This window comes from Rutidosis leptorrhynchoides, chromosome 2 (genome assembly GCF_046630445.1).
Source record: "Rutidosis leptorrhynchoides isolate AG116_Rl617_1_P2 chromosome 2, CSIRO_AGI_Rlap_v1, whole genome shotgun sequence".
Classification (NCBI taxonomy): domain Eukaryota; kingdom Viridiplantae; phylum Streptophyta; class Magnoliopsida; order Asterales; family Asteraceae; genus Rutidosis; species Rutidosis leptorrhynchoides.
The window spans coordinates 125,618,730-125,634,154 of NC_092334.1; the positions used below are offsets into that span (position 1 = coordinate 125,618,730).

Below are 15,425 nucleotides of genomic sequence, written 5' to 3' on the forward strand. Positions count from 1 at the left end.
TTTATGGTTTAAATTATAGAGTTTAAGGTTTAGGTTAGGGTTATCTAATATTATCATATGAGATCGGTAATTTGTACATTGATTTTACTAATTAAATCTGTAATCTGTATAAAATGATGTATTTTTACTATCATTTTAAGATATGATTTAACCGATCTTAAATCATGTTGAATATTTACTAGGTTTTAAAAGTAATGTAACCAATACATGTAACCTTTAGTTTGATGTTAACGGAAGCATGTATAAACTCGACACCTTCCAAATACAATATAATATGATATTAATAAATGATTTCAACTTTCAAAAATCTCGCGAAATCGCGGGTCTTTAACTAGTATATTATTATTATTATAAGTATAATTATAATTATTATTAAGGGTAGTATCTTATACTCAGTAGCTGTTCTTCCGTTCATCTTTTTCCCACCATAAAAAAAAATCAAAACATTTACTCAATGATCCAACAATTCTTTATTCCCTCCAAAAAAACATGCATACATCTTCTGAAAACATGCAAATCCATGAACCATTTAACCCAAATTCATGCCCAAATCTTCATTCTGGGTCTTGCTCAAAACGTTGACGCCATCAAAAAAATCATTGCTTTTACATCCGTTACCAATTTAAATTACGCACAAAAATTGTTCAACACTATACAAACACCATCATTATTTACTTACAATGTAATGATCAAAGCATATACAAAAAGTAATGACTTCAGAAAAACTCTATTTTTATTTGATCAAATGAGGAGGGTAGATGGTTTATGGCCTGATAATTATACTTACCCATTTGTTTTTAAGTCAATTGGCAGTTTAAAAGATGGTTCAAAAGGTGAAATGATTCATGCGTTTGTGTTGAAATCCGGGGATTTGTTTGATTGTTATGTTTGTAACTCAGTTATGGAAATGTTTGGCGAGTTGGGTCGGATTGATGATGCACAGAAGGTGTTCGACGAAATGCCTGAAAGAGATTTGGTTTCGTGGAATGTATTGATTTCAGGGTGTGTGAAGTGTAAGAAGTACGAGGAGGCTGTTCGTGTTTATTCGAAAATGAAAGAAGATAAAAGTGTTGGTCCCGATGAGGCTACGGTTGTAAGTACACTTTCTGCATGTATAGGTTTAAAGAATTTGGAACTTGGAAAGGAAATACATGATTACGTTGTTCGTCGAATTGGGTATACTAGTATTATCAGTAATGTGTTGTTAGACATGTATTGTAAATGCGGATGCTTAGACGTAGCACGCAAAATTTTTTATGCGTTGCCAAAGAAAAATGTGATTTGTTGGACAAGTATGGTGTCTGGTTATGTAAATTGTGGGAAGTTAGATGATGCTAGAGATTTGTTTGATGCAAGTCCGGTTAAAGATATCGTTCTTTGGACAGCTATGATTAACGGATACGTGCAATTTAATCAAGTAGATGATGCAATGGCTTTATTCCAAAAAATGCAGATGTTGAAAATTAAACCTGATAAGTTTACAGTTGTTGCTCTTTTAACAGGTTGTGCGCAAGTTGGAGCATTAGAACAAGGGAAATGGATTCATGAATATGTAAACGAACATAAATTGAAAGTTGAAGCTGTATGTGGTACTGCTCTTATTGACATGTATGCGAAATGTGGGTCCATTGAGAAATCGTTAGACGTGTTTTATAGCTTACGTGAAAAAGATACAGCTTCATGGACGTCGATTATTTGTGCACTTTCTTTAAATGGAAAGACATGTAAAGCGCTTGAATTGTTTCATGAAATGAAGAAATGTGGATTTAAACCTGATGATATTACCTTCATTGGTGTTTTGAATGCGTGCAGTCATGGAGGTTTAGTTGAAGAAGGTTGGATGCATTTTGAATCGATGAAATCAGTGTATAAGATTGAGCCGAAGATAGAACATTACGGATGCTTAATTGATCTTTTGGGTCGTGCGGGGATGTTGAAAGAGGCAGAAAAAGTTGTTAACGAAATCCCGAAAGATAAAGATGATATTTTGGTTCCGGTTTATGGTGCTTTGCTTAGTGCTTGTAGATTATATGGTGATGTTGATATGGGGGAGCATTTAGCTGATAGGTTAAGTGGAATTGAAATTGGTGATTCGAGTATTCATACACTTTTGGCCAACATTTATGCGAGTGTCGGGAGATGGGACGATGTGAAGAAAGTACGAAGTAAAATGAGAGTTATTGGTGTGAAAAAGGAGCCGGGATGTAGCTCGATCGAGGTTAACGGAAATGTTCATGAGTTTTTAGTTACAGATGCTTCTCATCCTGAATTGAAAGATGTTTATTATGGTTTAAAGAGGTTGACTAAGTTATTATGTGAATCTGAGATATATGATGTTGATATAGAATTATAAGATACTTGTGTAAACTGTAAATTTACCTATTGAGTTTCTGGTAATAGATCCATATGTTGGAACTATCTGCATTGTACAATGATCAAGTCAAGAATGACTTGGTGAAAAAAGTGATGATTTGGGTGAGGTTTATGAGTGATCAGTTTTAAACACTGCGACAAACGTGCAAACCCGTTTGAGAGAAGAGTCAACCGATGGTGGTGTAAGGGATTGATAGTTGCAAGTATGAATATATATATATATATATATATATATATATATATATATATATATTGGCAAAAATAACGCAAACTATTATATAAACGAAAACGTTTTCCAAAAAAAAAAAAAAAAAAAAAAAAAACGTTCTCAACTAAATGATACAACAAGCGATCAACAAGGCTCGAAACCTTGAAAGCGATGTAACAAACCGGATTTTCTAACGACAAGCCTCATCTACACCAATAAGCAAACTGCGTAACGAACAAAAAAATGCAAACTAAACTAAAACTAATAACCAACACAACAACAGGCAAAACACACCCAATCCATACCTACTGACGATTATGCCTTATGAGCGGTCATCATTAACTACCACCCGATCAATATTCCTCTAAAAGGTACATTGTTAAGCCTCCTAAAGGTATGTGTTAATAGGTTGCGAATTGCGAGGAATCAAGGAAGGATCGGTGATAGACAAAGTCAACATACTAGTGTGTGCGTAATTCCCAAAGGAGTTTTATGGCGAAACAGACTTTGTGTCCATTGTGTGTTGGGTTTTGTTATTGGGTTTCCAAATATGAGTAAGTATTAACAAGCCCAAGCCCAACAAAATTAGGCCCATTGCTTGGTTGACTTGGTCAAGCATAGGAGGGCATCTTAAAACATCAAGTTGCAGCTGTTTTCATTATCAAGAGTGCAAGAGAGATCAAGAAAAAGAGTCAAAACCCCAATTCCCGTCTACAGTGACAGCAGGCCAGAAAACCTTCGATCCCCGGAGATCCGACCGTTGAATCTTCACAATTTTTGGACTGTGTCTTCCTGACATCAGTGCCAACATTTTCAACCGTTGAATTCGTCTAATAAGGTCTGTAGGTCGTGTTCTTGCTGCTGGAACAGAGAGCAGATTTTTGGGTGAGATAATTCCTCTTTTGTCTTTTTAGGTTGTTCATATACTTGTTGATTGTTGTAGTTCAAGAGTATGATGATGTTGTATACCTCTATATGATCTAGAGAAGACCTATTGTATTGTTCTCTTTGTTGATGATAGTGGAATTTAAGTGGCTTACGAGTCCCGTGGTTTTTACTCTCGATTTTGAGAGGTTTTCCACGTAAAAATTCTCGTGTGTATTGTGTGTGCTCGATTATTGTTATTAGCTGATTTGGTACTAAATTGGGACTGATTTAGGTTGGTTTTGATATAGCTTGTTTGTTAGTTTCCTCACGGGTTCATACGGGTCGGGAAATGCTTGTCAAACGGGTTTGTTTCCGCTTTGTAGATTGCCCGTTGTGATTATTTTCCCATCAAATTGGTATCAAGAGCTAGGTTATTTGATTTGACTTGTGTGAAAGATGGAAGCTAATACAAGTAAGATGATTAGTTTAAATGGTTCAAATTATCATGTTTGGAAAGGCAAGATGGAGGATCTTCTTTATGTAAAAGATTATTATTTGCCTGTTTTTACTGAGGATAAACCTGAGGAAAAATCTGATGCTCAATGGAAAATTTTGCATAGACAAGTATGTGGGTATATTCGGCAGTGGGTTTATGATAATGTAGTGAACCATATTACTGGGGAGACTGATGCTAAAGCCTTATGGAAAAAGCTTGAGCAGTTATATGAACGAAAGACTGGGAATAACAAGTTGTTCTTAATTAAGCAGATGATGGCTTTGAAGTACCATGATGGGACTCCTATTACAGATCACCTAAATGCATATCAGGGTATTATAAATCAGCTTGCAGGTATGGGTATCAAGTTTGAGGATGAGATTCAGGGTCTCTGGTTACTTGGTACATTACCGGACTCTTGGGAGACTTTTAGGACATCTTTGTCCAACTCTGCACCGAATGGTACTATCACCATGGAATTGGCTAAGGGTAGTATTTTGAATGAAGAGATGAGAAGAAAGTCACAAGGTTCCTCTTCACAGTCAGATATCTTGGTCACAGAAACGCAGGGGAGAAGTCATAGTAGAGGTCAGGGTAAAAGAGGCAATCATCGTAGCAGCTCACGCAAAGGCAAATTTGCTAATGTTGAGTGTTATAATTGTCATGAAAAGGGGCACACAAAGTGGTATTGTCCAAAGTTGAAGAATGAGAAGAAAAAGGCATATGACAAGAATAAACAAAAGAAAAGTGATGGTGGTGATGATGATAAGGTTGAAGTTAACGCTATCACAGATGAGTTCTTTGTTTGTATTGATTATGATATGATCAATCTTACTCATGATGACACGATTTGGATTGTTGATAGTGGTGCTACATGTCATGTTGCAATTTGTAGAGATCACTTCTCATCTTACACTCCAGGTGACTATGGATTTGCTAGGATGGGTAATGCCGGGTTATCAAAGATCGTTGGTATTGGAGATGTTTGTTTGAAATTTGACACGGGAATGGAGTTAGTTTTGCATAATGTAAAACATGTTCCGGATATGAGACTTAATGTTATTTCAACAGGCATTCTTGATGATGATGGTTATTATAACGGTTTTGGTAATGGTATTTGGAAACTAACTCTTGGTTCTATGATAGTGGGAAGAGGCAAGAAAGACTCAAGATTATACATCACGCGTCCGAAGATCATCCAGAACATTGTTAATGCAGTGGACAATGTTGATTCTACCGAGTTGTGGCATAAAAGACTTGGCCACATGAGTGAAAAGGGGATGTCTATCTTGTTTAAGAAGAATGTGTTGTCGGGTGTTAGTGGTATTGATTTGAGTAAGTGTTCTCACTGTTTGGCAGGGAAACAGACCAGAGTTGCGTTTAAGAGTCATTCTCCTTTTCGAATGGAGAACATACTTGATCTAGTTCATTCGGATGTTTGTGGGCCTATGAAGACTAGGACACTTGGTGGATGTTCCTACTTTGTTACATTCATCGATGATCATTCCAGGAAGGTGTGGGTTTATACCTTAAAGTCAAAGGATCAAGTATTTGAAAAGTTTAAGGAATTTCATACACTAGTTGAAAGGCAAACGGGGAAGAAACTCAAGTGTATTCGGACTGATAATGGCGGTGAATACATTGGCAGATTTGATGCTTATTGTAAGGAGAATGGTATTCGGCATCAAAAGACTCCACCAAAGACACCTCAGTTGAATGGCTTAGCAGAGAGGATGAACAGAACTTTGGTTGAGAGAGTTAGATGTTTGCTTTCACATGCAGGGTTGTCCGATTCCTTTTGGGGTGAGGCTTTAAATACGGCAGTTCATATTATTAATCTAACCCCTTGTGTTCCTTTGCATTTTGATGTTCCTAGCAGGGTTTGGAGCGGCAAAGATGTTTCTTACCGTCATTTACGAGTTTTTGGATGTAAAGCTTTTGTTCATATTCCCAAAGATGAGAGGTCAAAGCTTGATATGAAGACTAAGCCATGTGTATTCCTAAGCTATGGTGAAGATGATTTTGGGTACAGGTTATATGATCCAGTTCAGAAGAAACTTGTACGAAGCCGAGATGTTGTTTTTACAGAAGATCAGATGTTAAAAGATGTTGAGAAGACAGATTCAGTTCCTCAACCTAGTACTGATCTTATTGATTTGGATCCAGTTACTCCACAACATGTTGGAGATGATGTTCAGAATGATGAACATGGTACTGATGTTGGTGATGCTCCGGAGCAGATAGAGATTCCAGTACCAGATGTGCCCCCATTTGTCCCACTTAGGCGGTCTACCCGAGACCGTCATCCTTCTGTTAGATATTCTGCTGATGAGTATGTATTAGTTACTGATGGGGGAGAGCCAGAATGTTATTCAGAAGCAATGAAAGATGAGCATAAGAAAGAGTGGGGTGAAGCTATGCAAGATGAGATGAATTCCTTGCATGAGAACAATACTTATGAGCTGGTGAAGTTACCTAAAGGTAAGAGAGCTTTGAGAAACAAATGGGTATTCAAAGTGAAGACAGATGAGCTTACTTCACAACCAAGGTACAAAGCTAGGTTAGTCGTTAAAGGATTCAGCCAGAAAAAGGGTATTGATTTTGATGAGATTTTCTCACCGGTTGTGAAGATGGGATCTATTCGAGTGGTTCTTGGATTAGCTGCTAGTCTTGATCTTGAGGTTGAACAGATGGATGTCAAGACTGCTTTTCTTCACGGTGATTTGGATAAGGAAATCTACATGATGCAACCTGAAGGTTTTCAGGTTAAGGGTAAAGAAAATTATGTTTGTAGACTTCAGAAAAGTTTATATGGGTTGAAGCAAGCACCGAGACAGTGGTATAAGAAGTTTGAGTCGGTTATAGGAAAGCAAGGCTACCGAAAGACAACTTCAGATCATTGTGTTTTCTTTCAGAGGTTTGGTGATGATGATTTCATCATATTGTTGTTATACGTTGATGATATGTTGATTGTTGGTAAAAATATTAAAAGAATTGCGCAGTTGAAGCGAGAATTGAGCAAGTCTTTTGCTATGAAAGACTTGGGGCCAGCAAAACAGATTCGTGGCATTCGAATTTCTAGAGATAGAGGTGCTAAGACGTTACATATATCACAAGAGCAATACATTGAAAAGGTGCTAAGTAGATTCAACATGAAGAATGCTAAAGTGGTTAGTTCCCCTCTTACAAACAACTTTAAGCTAACAGAAAGAGATTGTCCTACTTCAAAGGAGGATGTTGAGGAGATGGATATAGTTCCATATGCATCAGCAGTTGGTAGCTTGATGTATGCTATGGTGTGTACTAGGCCAGATATAGCTCATGCGGTAGGTGTTGTTAGTCGGTTTATGTCAAATCCGGGTAAGAAGCATTGGGAAGCGGTTAAATGGATTATGAGATACTTACGAGGTACTTCAAAGTTAGGTATCACATTCGGAAATGGAGAGCCGATGCTTGTTGGTTATACAGACTCAGATATGGCAGGAAACAAAGATAACATGAAATCCACTTCTGGATATTTGATGACTTTCGCAGGGGGAGCAGTTTCATGGCAATCAAGGTTACAAAAGTGTGTTGCATTGTCTACGACCGAGGCTGAATATATGGCAGCAACAGAAGCGTGCAAAGAACTATTGTGGATGAAAAGGTTTCTACAAGACCTTGGGTTTAAGCAATCACGATATGTGGTTCTTTGTGATAATGAGAGTGCGATTCATTTGGCTAGAAATTCTATGTATCATAAGCGGACAAAACATATAGATGTGCGGTATCATTGGATTAGAGAACGTCTTGAAGATGGTTCGTTTGAACTTGATAAAGTTCACACCGATGATAATGGTTCTGACATGTTCACAAAGGCTTTAGCAAGTGAGAAGTTCAAGGTATGTTGCTCGATCGCCGGGATGGCGATTCCTTCCTCATAATTGGAAAGGGGGAGATTTGTTGGGTTTTGTTATTGGGTTTCCAAATATGAGTAAGTATTAACAAGCCCAAGCCCAACAAAATTAGGCCCATTGCTTGGTTGACTTGGTCAAGCATAGGAGGGCATCTTAAAACATCAAGTTGCAGCTGTTTTCATTATCAAGAGTGCAAGAGAGATCAAGAAAAAGAGTCAAAACCCCAATTCCCGTCTACAGTGACAGCAGGCCAGAAAACCTTCGATCCCCGGAGATCCGACCGTTGAATCTTCACAATTTTTGGACTGTGTCTTCCTGACATCAGTGCCAACATTTTCAACCGTTGAATTCGTCTAATAAGGTCTGTAGGTCGTGTTCTTGCTGCTGGAACAGAGAGCAGATTTTTGGGTGAGATAATTCCTCTTTTGTCTTTTTAGGTTGTTCATATACTTGTTGATTGTTGTAGTTCAAGAGTATGATGATGTTGTATACCTCTATATGATCTAGAGAAGACCTATTGTATTGTTCTCTTTGTTGATGATAGTGGAATTTAAGTGGCTTACGAGTCCCGTGGTTTTTACTCTCGATTTTGAGAGGTTTTCCACGTAAAAATTCTCGTGTGTATTGTGTGTGCTCGATTATTGTTATTAGCTGATTTGGTACTAAATTGGGACTGATTTAGGTTGGTTTTGATATAGCTTGTTTGTTAGTTTCCTCACGGGTTCATACGGGTCGGGAAATGCTTGTCAAACGGGTTTGTTTCCGCTTTGTAGATTGCCCGTTGTGATTATTTTCCCATCATTGTGAACACTTGTAACCATGCCAAGTAATTACTTGTTGGTCATACGTACGATAACTGTTGGCAGATGGGAATGGCGAGCTGAAATAAGAGGTAGAACTTTGTCTGAATTGATCAGATTGGAGGAATTAATCAGCCTGCATGCTCCAGCTTTAACGGCAAACACAGATTCATGGGAATGGTCCTTGATCAGCAGTAGAGGTCGTTTCACGGTTAAGAGATTATCGTCATGTATCGACGATCATTCCCTTCTATCTAGTACCGGGCTTAGTTCTTGCTCCTGGATACCTTCACTTCCTAAGAAAATTAATATATTCATTTTGCGTGCAAACTTAAATGTGCTTCCTGATGGGTTCTTAAACGCTGTTAGCTATAGTCAGGGCTGGGCCTGAAGTTTTTGATGCCCAGTGCGACGTGATTAAAAGTTGCCCTTGTCATGTTTAGTATTGCGAGAAATTTTAAGCCTGAATATTCTTTAGTTTACTACAAATACACTGATTACTTATTGCGTTTCTTATGGAAGGGTTAGTTTTTTAGCAACTATATAAACCTACTTAATACATAAGCATATTAATATAATTACAAAAAATAGCTGCTTAAAATCATCTATTATCTATCAGAAAGTACCAAACTCGTACATAATAAAATTCGACCATTTAACCATTTGATGCTCCCTTTTATGTGATGCCCGGTGCCGTCGCACGGCTTGCACGGCCCCAAGCCCGGCCCTGGCTCTAGTAACTATACAATAAATTCGGAGAAAGGTAACATGGTGAGCTTAGCCACCACAAGATACGTGTTACTATGGCGCATATGGAAATGGAAAAACAAGGTGGTACATAGCCCTCTGGAATCGAGGAATATAATACTGAACGAGGACATTATGGAAAGTCTGAAATCGTTATCGTTCTTATGGTTATCCAATAGGTGCAAGTGGTTTAAAGTTAACATGAAAGATTGGTGTTTGAATCCAAAAGGTGTCGTAGAATCCTTATAGGTTGTGACGTAAGTCATCACGTTGATATAGGCGCCTCTCTCTATTTGTATTTATCTAGTGTTAGTGATCGTGTGCAGGTGTCAAATTCGTTATGTCAATTTGGGCATGGTTCACTACCTGGTGTGCCACATTGTATATGTTTTTGTATTTGGCTTTTAGCCTTGGTAGTTTTTAATGCATTTTAGCCTTTAAAAAAAAAAAATTAGAAAAAGTTATAAATATGGTAGTACGGAGTACATAATAAATAATTTTGCTTGGTTTTTTTTTTTTCAAAAAAAAAAAGTAAATAAAATAACTACGTGGTATTATTATTAGTCAAAACAAACAACAAATAATATTGGTAGTCAAAGAGTAGTATCACGCATATTATTAAGAATCGGTTAAACATCATTATCATTGCAGAAACGAAAAATGCATTTTGTGTCAGATAGAGAGAGAGTATAGTAGTTTATATTCATATTCCATCCGTCCATCCATGAAATCACGAAATTTTTTACTCTCTCTTCACTTCACTTCACTTCAGGAAGAAGAAAACCCTAATCTTAATGGAGTTGTCCCGGCAAAATCGGAATCAGCAGTAAGTTTCGTTGATATTTGGTTTTTTTTGATCAATTAATGTTTTTGTTTTGATTTTGGGTTTTATTTATCAATCAATGTTATTGTTTTTTTTATTAGGGTTGTAGTTGATGTCGAGGAAGAAATTGTGTCTGAATACAGTTTCAAGAGCACTCAGGAAGAATTTCAAAGGGATGAAGCTGAAGATGGAAAGGAAGGAGATGAAAGTTTAGAAGGTGAAACTAAAAGAAAATCGAAGCTTTCTGAAGAGGATGGGGAAACATATAAGTAAGAACAATTTCCTTTCCTTTCCTTTTCTTTTTTATTTTATTTTATTTTATATATTAATATTAATTTTGAAAGGCCAACACTTATCATTCCTTCGATTATGTAAACTGATTTTACAAGTTTCATTGATGATAAGCATATTTTAGATTATTGATGTTACAACTAGTAAAAGTCAAGGTAAAGTTTAATAAAGAATAAACATAATGATATAACAGATGTTCTTTAGTCTTCACAACTGAGACACTGTTAAGCATAATTAGATGCTTAGGAATTTTATTAATCATGGCAACCATTTATTATAAATAAATATATGTGGTCAATGTATAGATGATACTACTCCATGATACTGGATTCATTTAAAAAAGTAGGTTTTTTTTTTTTGTTTTGGTGAATGAGTTTTTCATTTTAAGTTATAAGCTTTATATTAAAACTGCAATGTAAATGAAAATTCCTGGACTTTTATTTACAGTTGGGCTGACATTACACTTTAACTTCATGGCTCATGGGCCCGAATTGGGTGCACACTATAACATTTATTACTGGTGGCACTTTATTAGATTTAAAATATATCACTTGAACAAAGTCCATATCATATCTTAGAGTTCAGCCCAGTTGACTGGTGGCAATGGCCACCAGTCCCCTTCAAGTGGCTCCGCCACTGGAGCGCCTTATGTACGTAGTCGGTATACCATATGCTCCTTTCCCTTCACAACGAAACCGGCCATCAGGTTGGGACACGTAAACTTGTTCCTTTAACTCCCCATTAAGAAACGCCGACTTAAATGACATCAAGATGAGAAACAACCCATCCTTTCATTGCGGGCAATGCGAATAACATTCTGATGGTTTCAAGTCGGGCCAGTGGAGCGAAGATCGACTTCAACGAAATCTATCCCCTTTCTTTGAACCGTATCCCTTAGCGACCAATCGCGCCTTCATCTGAGTCCAATTGGCTTTTGACCATTTGGCAATGTTGTGATCAGTTCCCAAGTGTGATTCTTTTCGATCGACTTCAATTCACTTTCCATTGCTGCTTGGCATGCCGGATCACTTGCTCCTTCTTGAAAGGTTGTTGGTTCATCATCAATGAGCAATAACTCGTGATTAATTGACTTGACATGTTCTGTTTCTGCATAAATATCGGTCAGGGGTTGCAATTGGCATACATGTTCTGTCATTTTGGCCCAGACTTATGATGTTACTCCTTAGGGCAGGAATAAAATAGACATCAGATACAAAGTAACTGATGGCCATTTTTTTACACCCTACCAGAATTGAACCTTTCCCCTGCTATCCTGACTTTCTATTCATCACCAAAAACGCACTTCACCTGTGACTCCTTGATCCAATTCAGCGAAAAACTCTTTTGTTCCCGTCATATGGTTACTTGCGCCCATTATCCAAGTACCATACATTTTTTTCCTGTCTCCTTCTTCGAACACGGCTGGAAACACCTTTTCTTCATTATTAAGTAATGCATCCACTTCGGTAAGGAACTGGAATTTTCGTCTCCGTCCACGGCCCATCTTGTTTTACACTTGTGCTTCATCATAGAAGGCTTGATATGTTGTAAACTTTGAAGTTTTATTGCATTCGTGTCTTCATGAGATTGAATATCTGATCAAGTAGAGAATACAACTGCTGCCCAGTTCTTGATCTCGCCAATTTCAATTTTTTCAACTTTTCTTTGAGATCTCGATCTGATGTCGAGGGCTTTGACTTATTTATCTTTGAACCCTGACTTGCTGTGATTTTCAACGACAAAATTGATGTCTTGTAACCTTTTCTTGATGACTGTTTCAGTTTATTGAAACTTATATCCTTATCATCCTCATTCTCTTTGTTTCATCTCATTTTCATTCTTATATATACTTTGTAACTTGTTATTCACACCTCATTTTCACTGTGTTTCTTTGAGCTCCCATGGATCAGTTGTTGCTAGTGATTCGTTAGTAATGAAGGGGCGAGAGGATACGTATAGCAGTAATAATTCCATTGGTCATCCCAAGTGCCGGGAAATAAAATCATTGAATATATTAAGAAATCAATTTACAGTACACACCCGAGAACTCTAATGTGATTTAACGATGGCTTGCTTCCATTCTTTGCCTCATACGGTGTCTTATATTTTTCAACACTTTTGTTGGAACACGGTTCGAGAATATACACCGCATGGCTCACAGCTTCACCCCCATAGTTTGTCGGGTACTTGCTTGCTTTTTAATAAGGAACTAGTTATATAAATATATCTATTGTATTCTAAACAAAGCATTTATCCGGTCTAATATATATATAGAACTGAGATTCTGTGAACAATAACAAATAGACGCTACTGGCTTAGTTTTTCAGTTTTTTGTGTCCAAGTTCTTCTGTGATATAACTGATGTAGCAAACAGCTTTCAACAAAATTTTGAGGCAGGTATATAGTTACGGTTCATAAAAAGAACCTACTTTTCCTTGTGAAATACTAGAACTTAGGGATCTGTTAACAAGTTTTCTGGTTAAATAGTTGACACAAAAGTATATGAAAGAGACAACAATAAACTCTTTGCTTCTAAAAAAGTGAGAAAACAATAACATATACCGACTAATAAAAAATAATCTGTCTTCCATCTATTCGACATGTTATGAATTAAAATTCCAACATTTTATTGGTGATTTTACAGGGACACCAAAGCCACTGTCATGTTTGTTTTCATCTTGATCGTGGTACTCTTCTCCGTGAAGACTTTTTCCCGTCCAGATGACCCTCTAGCCTTGAAGATAATTGTTTTGGTTTATGCATTGGCGCTATTTTATATAGCGTACCAATGGACCTCCTCCTTGAAAACCGGTAGTCCAACACGGAACCTGATATTAAAGCTTCAAGTTGGTGGCTGGATTGCGACTGTTGCTTGTTTTGTATCAGTCTTCTATTCCTTGTTTCACAAAAAAGCACCAATGGAAGAAAGACTTGTTAGGTTGTTATTGCGTGGTTAGTGGCCTATTTTATTTTATGTAAATTATTGACTAAGTTATTATATGAATCTAAGATATGTGATGTTGATTTTGATACTTTGGATTGACTTTGAAAATATATATATTACCCCATTACTTATATGAAGTAGGTATTATATTTGAATTTATATTGTTTGTTTTCTACGTGTTTTCTTAAAGTAATGTTTAATACGAGTGTGACAATATTTATATAGTAGAATGCTTTCTAAATTTGCATATAGATACTATATATATCTCCTCTACATGAATGAAGGCCACATATAACAACGAAAGTTCTTTTCATATCCTTTATTTTTGATTTTGGATAAACACCAATGACAACATTGCTTACCTACCCTGACCTTTAACTAAGTCTGCAGCTTATTAACAAACACGGTTATGTTCAGCTAAGCAATATGTTCTGCTTTTGGCTTCTTCGGTTCTTATTGTGAATATGCACATCATATCTAAACATTAGCTTAACAGTTTTTACAACTTATTGTGAATAGTTGGATATCCTATAATCCCTTGTAGTATGAACGTGTATCATGCTTCTGTAGTCGCACAGGGACCCATATGGCTGCATTACTATTTCTTGGTTTCGGGTCAATGGGGCTTGTTTGGGCAGCCTTGGAGCGCCTGTGAGGTCAATGTTGCTATTGTTAGCAGACTTTTGGATTGTCCCAATTTATTGTAGTCTTTTGGCATATTAGCCTTGTATATGTATCCATGGTTTGCATTGTTATTCATCATCAAAAGATATATGAACTTATCATTCTTTCAGCTATTACAAATTAAAAACGCCAACAATGTTAAAAACACCCGCATTACATTCATTCAACCACAAAAGGGATAGAAATTCACTGACAAGATGTGAGCAGACAAGGATCAATCTAAAAACAGTCGAATCACAATTACAGAAACTCCTATCTAACTTCAATTACATTCATTCACCAATTTTAAGCCACTGTTACATAGTTCCTTGGATTGAGTTTCCAACCTTCAAAAAAAAATTCCAGTTTGTTACTCCTTGTAGAAATCCATAGATGAGATACCACCTTTAACGATTCCAATATGTCTTCGTTTAGAATCCGATCCCTCTTTTCTTGATCCTCGTGTATTAAACGGTTACGCCATTTTCAAATAAGCCATAGCAAGGTATATCTTAGGGTGAGATACACTTTATTTAAAACCATATATATTGCCCTGATCCGTATATGCCGAACATGGTGCATTTTCGACTCCATTTGGTAATGACCCATCTATTTGCCACCAGCCATTTAAGCCCCTCCATAACGGGACAACATACCGACAAGTTGTAAATAGGTGATCTGATGACTCCTGCTTAGCATAACAGAATGGAGATCTTTCTGATTCAATATTTACGCTTCAATCAATCAAGTTTACTCTAGTGGGTAAACGGTCTTGATTCAATCTCCATATAAGCATAATAATCTTTTTTGGAATCCACGATAACCATTTTATCCCTGATAATTCGCCTCCGCCTCCTGTGTTATGAATCACCTTTTGTCAATTAATTTGGAAAGACAATTCACCGAAAATTTACCTGAATTCTAGATGCTTATTTTAATATTAGCTTCTACAATCGTATTTAGAATAAGTGTTTGTAGGTCAACATACCCGTTTTGACCCTATATCTAAACTGATGAACTTGTCCATTCAAACTATAATAAAGTTATAAGGTTTTTCCCTGTCCGGATTATCCGGGAGGGTGAGTATTTGTTGGTGATTTTAGCATGATCCAACGTCATTTTAGTTGATTGGATTGCTAAGTTGAAAGTAGTCGAACCATTGAAACGCTACACGGATTTGGTGAGTGTGGAGTACACGTTCGTAAAGTGTAAAATGGTTTGAGGTTATGTTAGTGAGCTTGGAAATAACATTTGGAACTTAAGGAATGCGAAACGAGACTTGAAAAGGCCATACGCACGAAAAACTTAAAGTGGAAA

The 15,425-nt window shown here is 36.8% G+C and overlaps 2 protein-coding genes across 2 annotated transcripts; both read left to right on the plus strand.

Moving 5' to 3' along the window:
• The first annotated feature begins 427 nt into the window (after positions 1 to 427).
• On the plus strand, positions 428 to 2,387 carry LOC139891354 (pentatricopeptide repeat-containing protein At1g31430). The gene has a single exon (XM_071874315.1). It carries the CDS (start codon positions 455 to 457, stop codon positions 2,351 to 2,353), a length of 1,899 nt encoding a protein of 632 aa, XP_071730416.1. The 5' UTR covers positions 428 to 454; the 3' UTR covers positions 2,354 to 2,387.
• Positions 2,388 to 9,329: 6,942 nt separating this feature from the next.
• Positions 9,330 to 10,483, plus strand: LOC139888244 (uncharacterized). Its single transcript, XM_071871267.1, has 3 exons — positions 9,330 to 9,566; positions 10,160 to 10,213; positions 10,312 to 10,483. Exons 1-3 carry the CDS (start codon positions 9,409 to 9,411, stop codon positions 10,481 to 10,483), a joined length of 384 nt encoding a protein of 127 aa, XP_071727368.1. The 5' UTR covers positions 9,330 to 9,408.
• Positions 10,484 to 15,425: the final 4,942 nt, after the last annotated feature.

What these genes read in the sequence shown, in the direction of transcription:
- LOC139891354 (XM_071874315.1), top strand. Translation starts at nt 455, where the DNA reads ATGATCCAACAATTCTTTATTCCCTCCAAAAAAACATGCATACATCTT.
- LOC139888244 (XM_071871267.1), top strand. Translation starts at nt 9,409, where the DNA reads ATGGTGAGCTTAGCCACCACAAGATACGTGTTACTATGGCGCATATGG. An exon ending in TTCTTATGGTTATCCAATAG is followed by an intron (nt 9,567 to 10,159) that starts GTGCAAGTGGTT and finishes ACTTCACTTCAG; the next exon opens with GAAGAAGAAAACCCTAATCT. An exon ending in CGGCAAAATCGGAATCAGCA is followed by an intron (nt 10,214 to 10,311) that starts GTAAGTTTCGTT and finishes TTTTTTTATTAG; the next exon opens with GGTTGTAGTTGATGTCGAGG.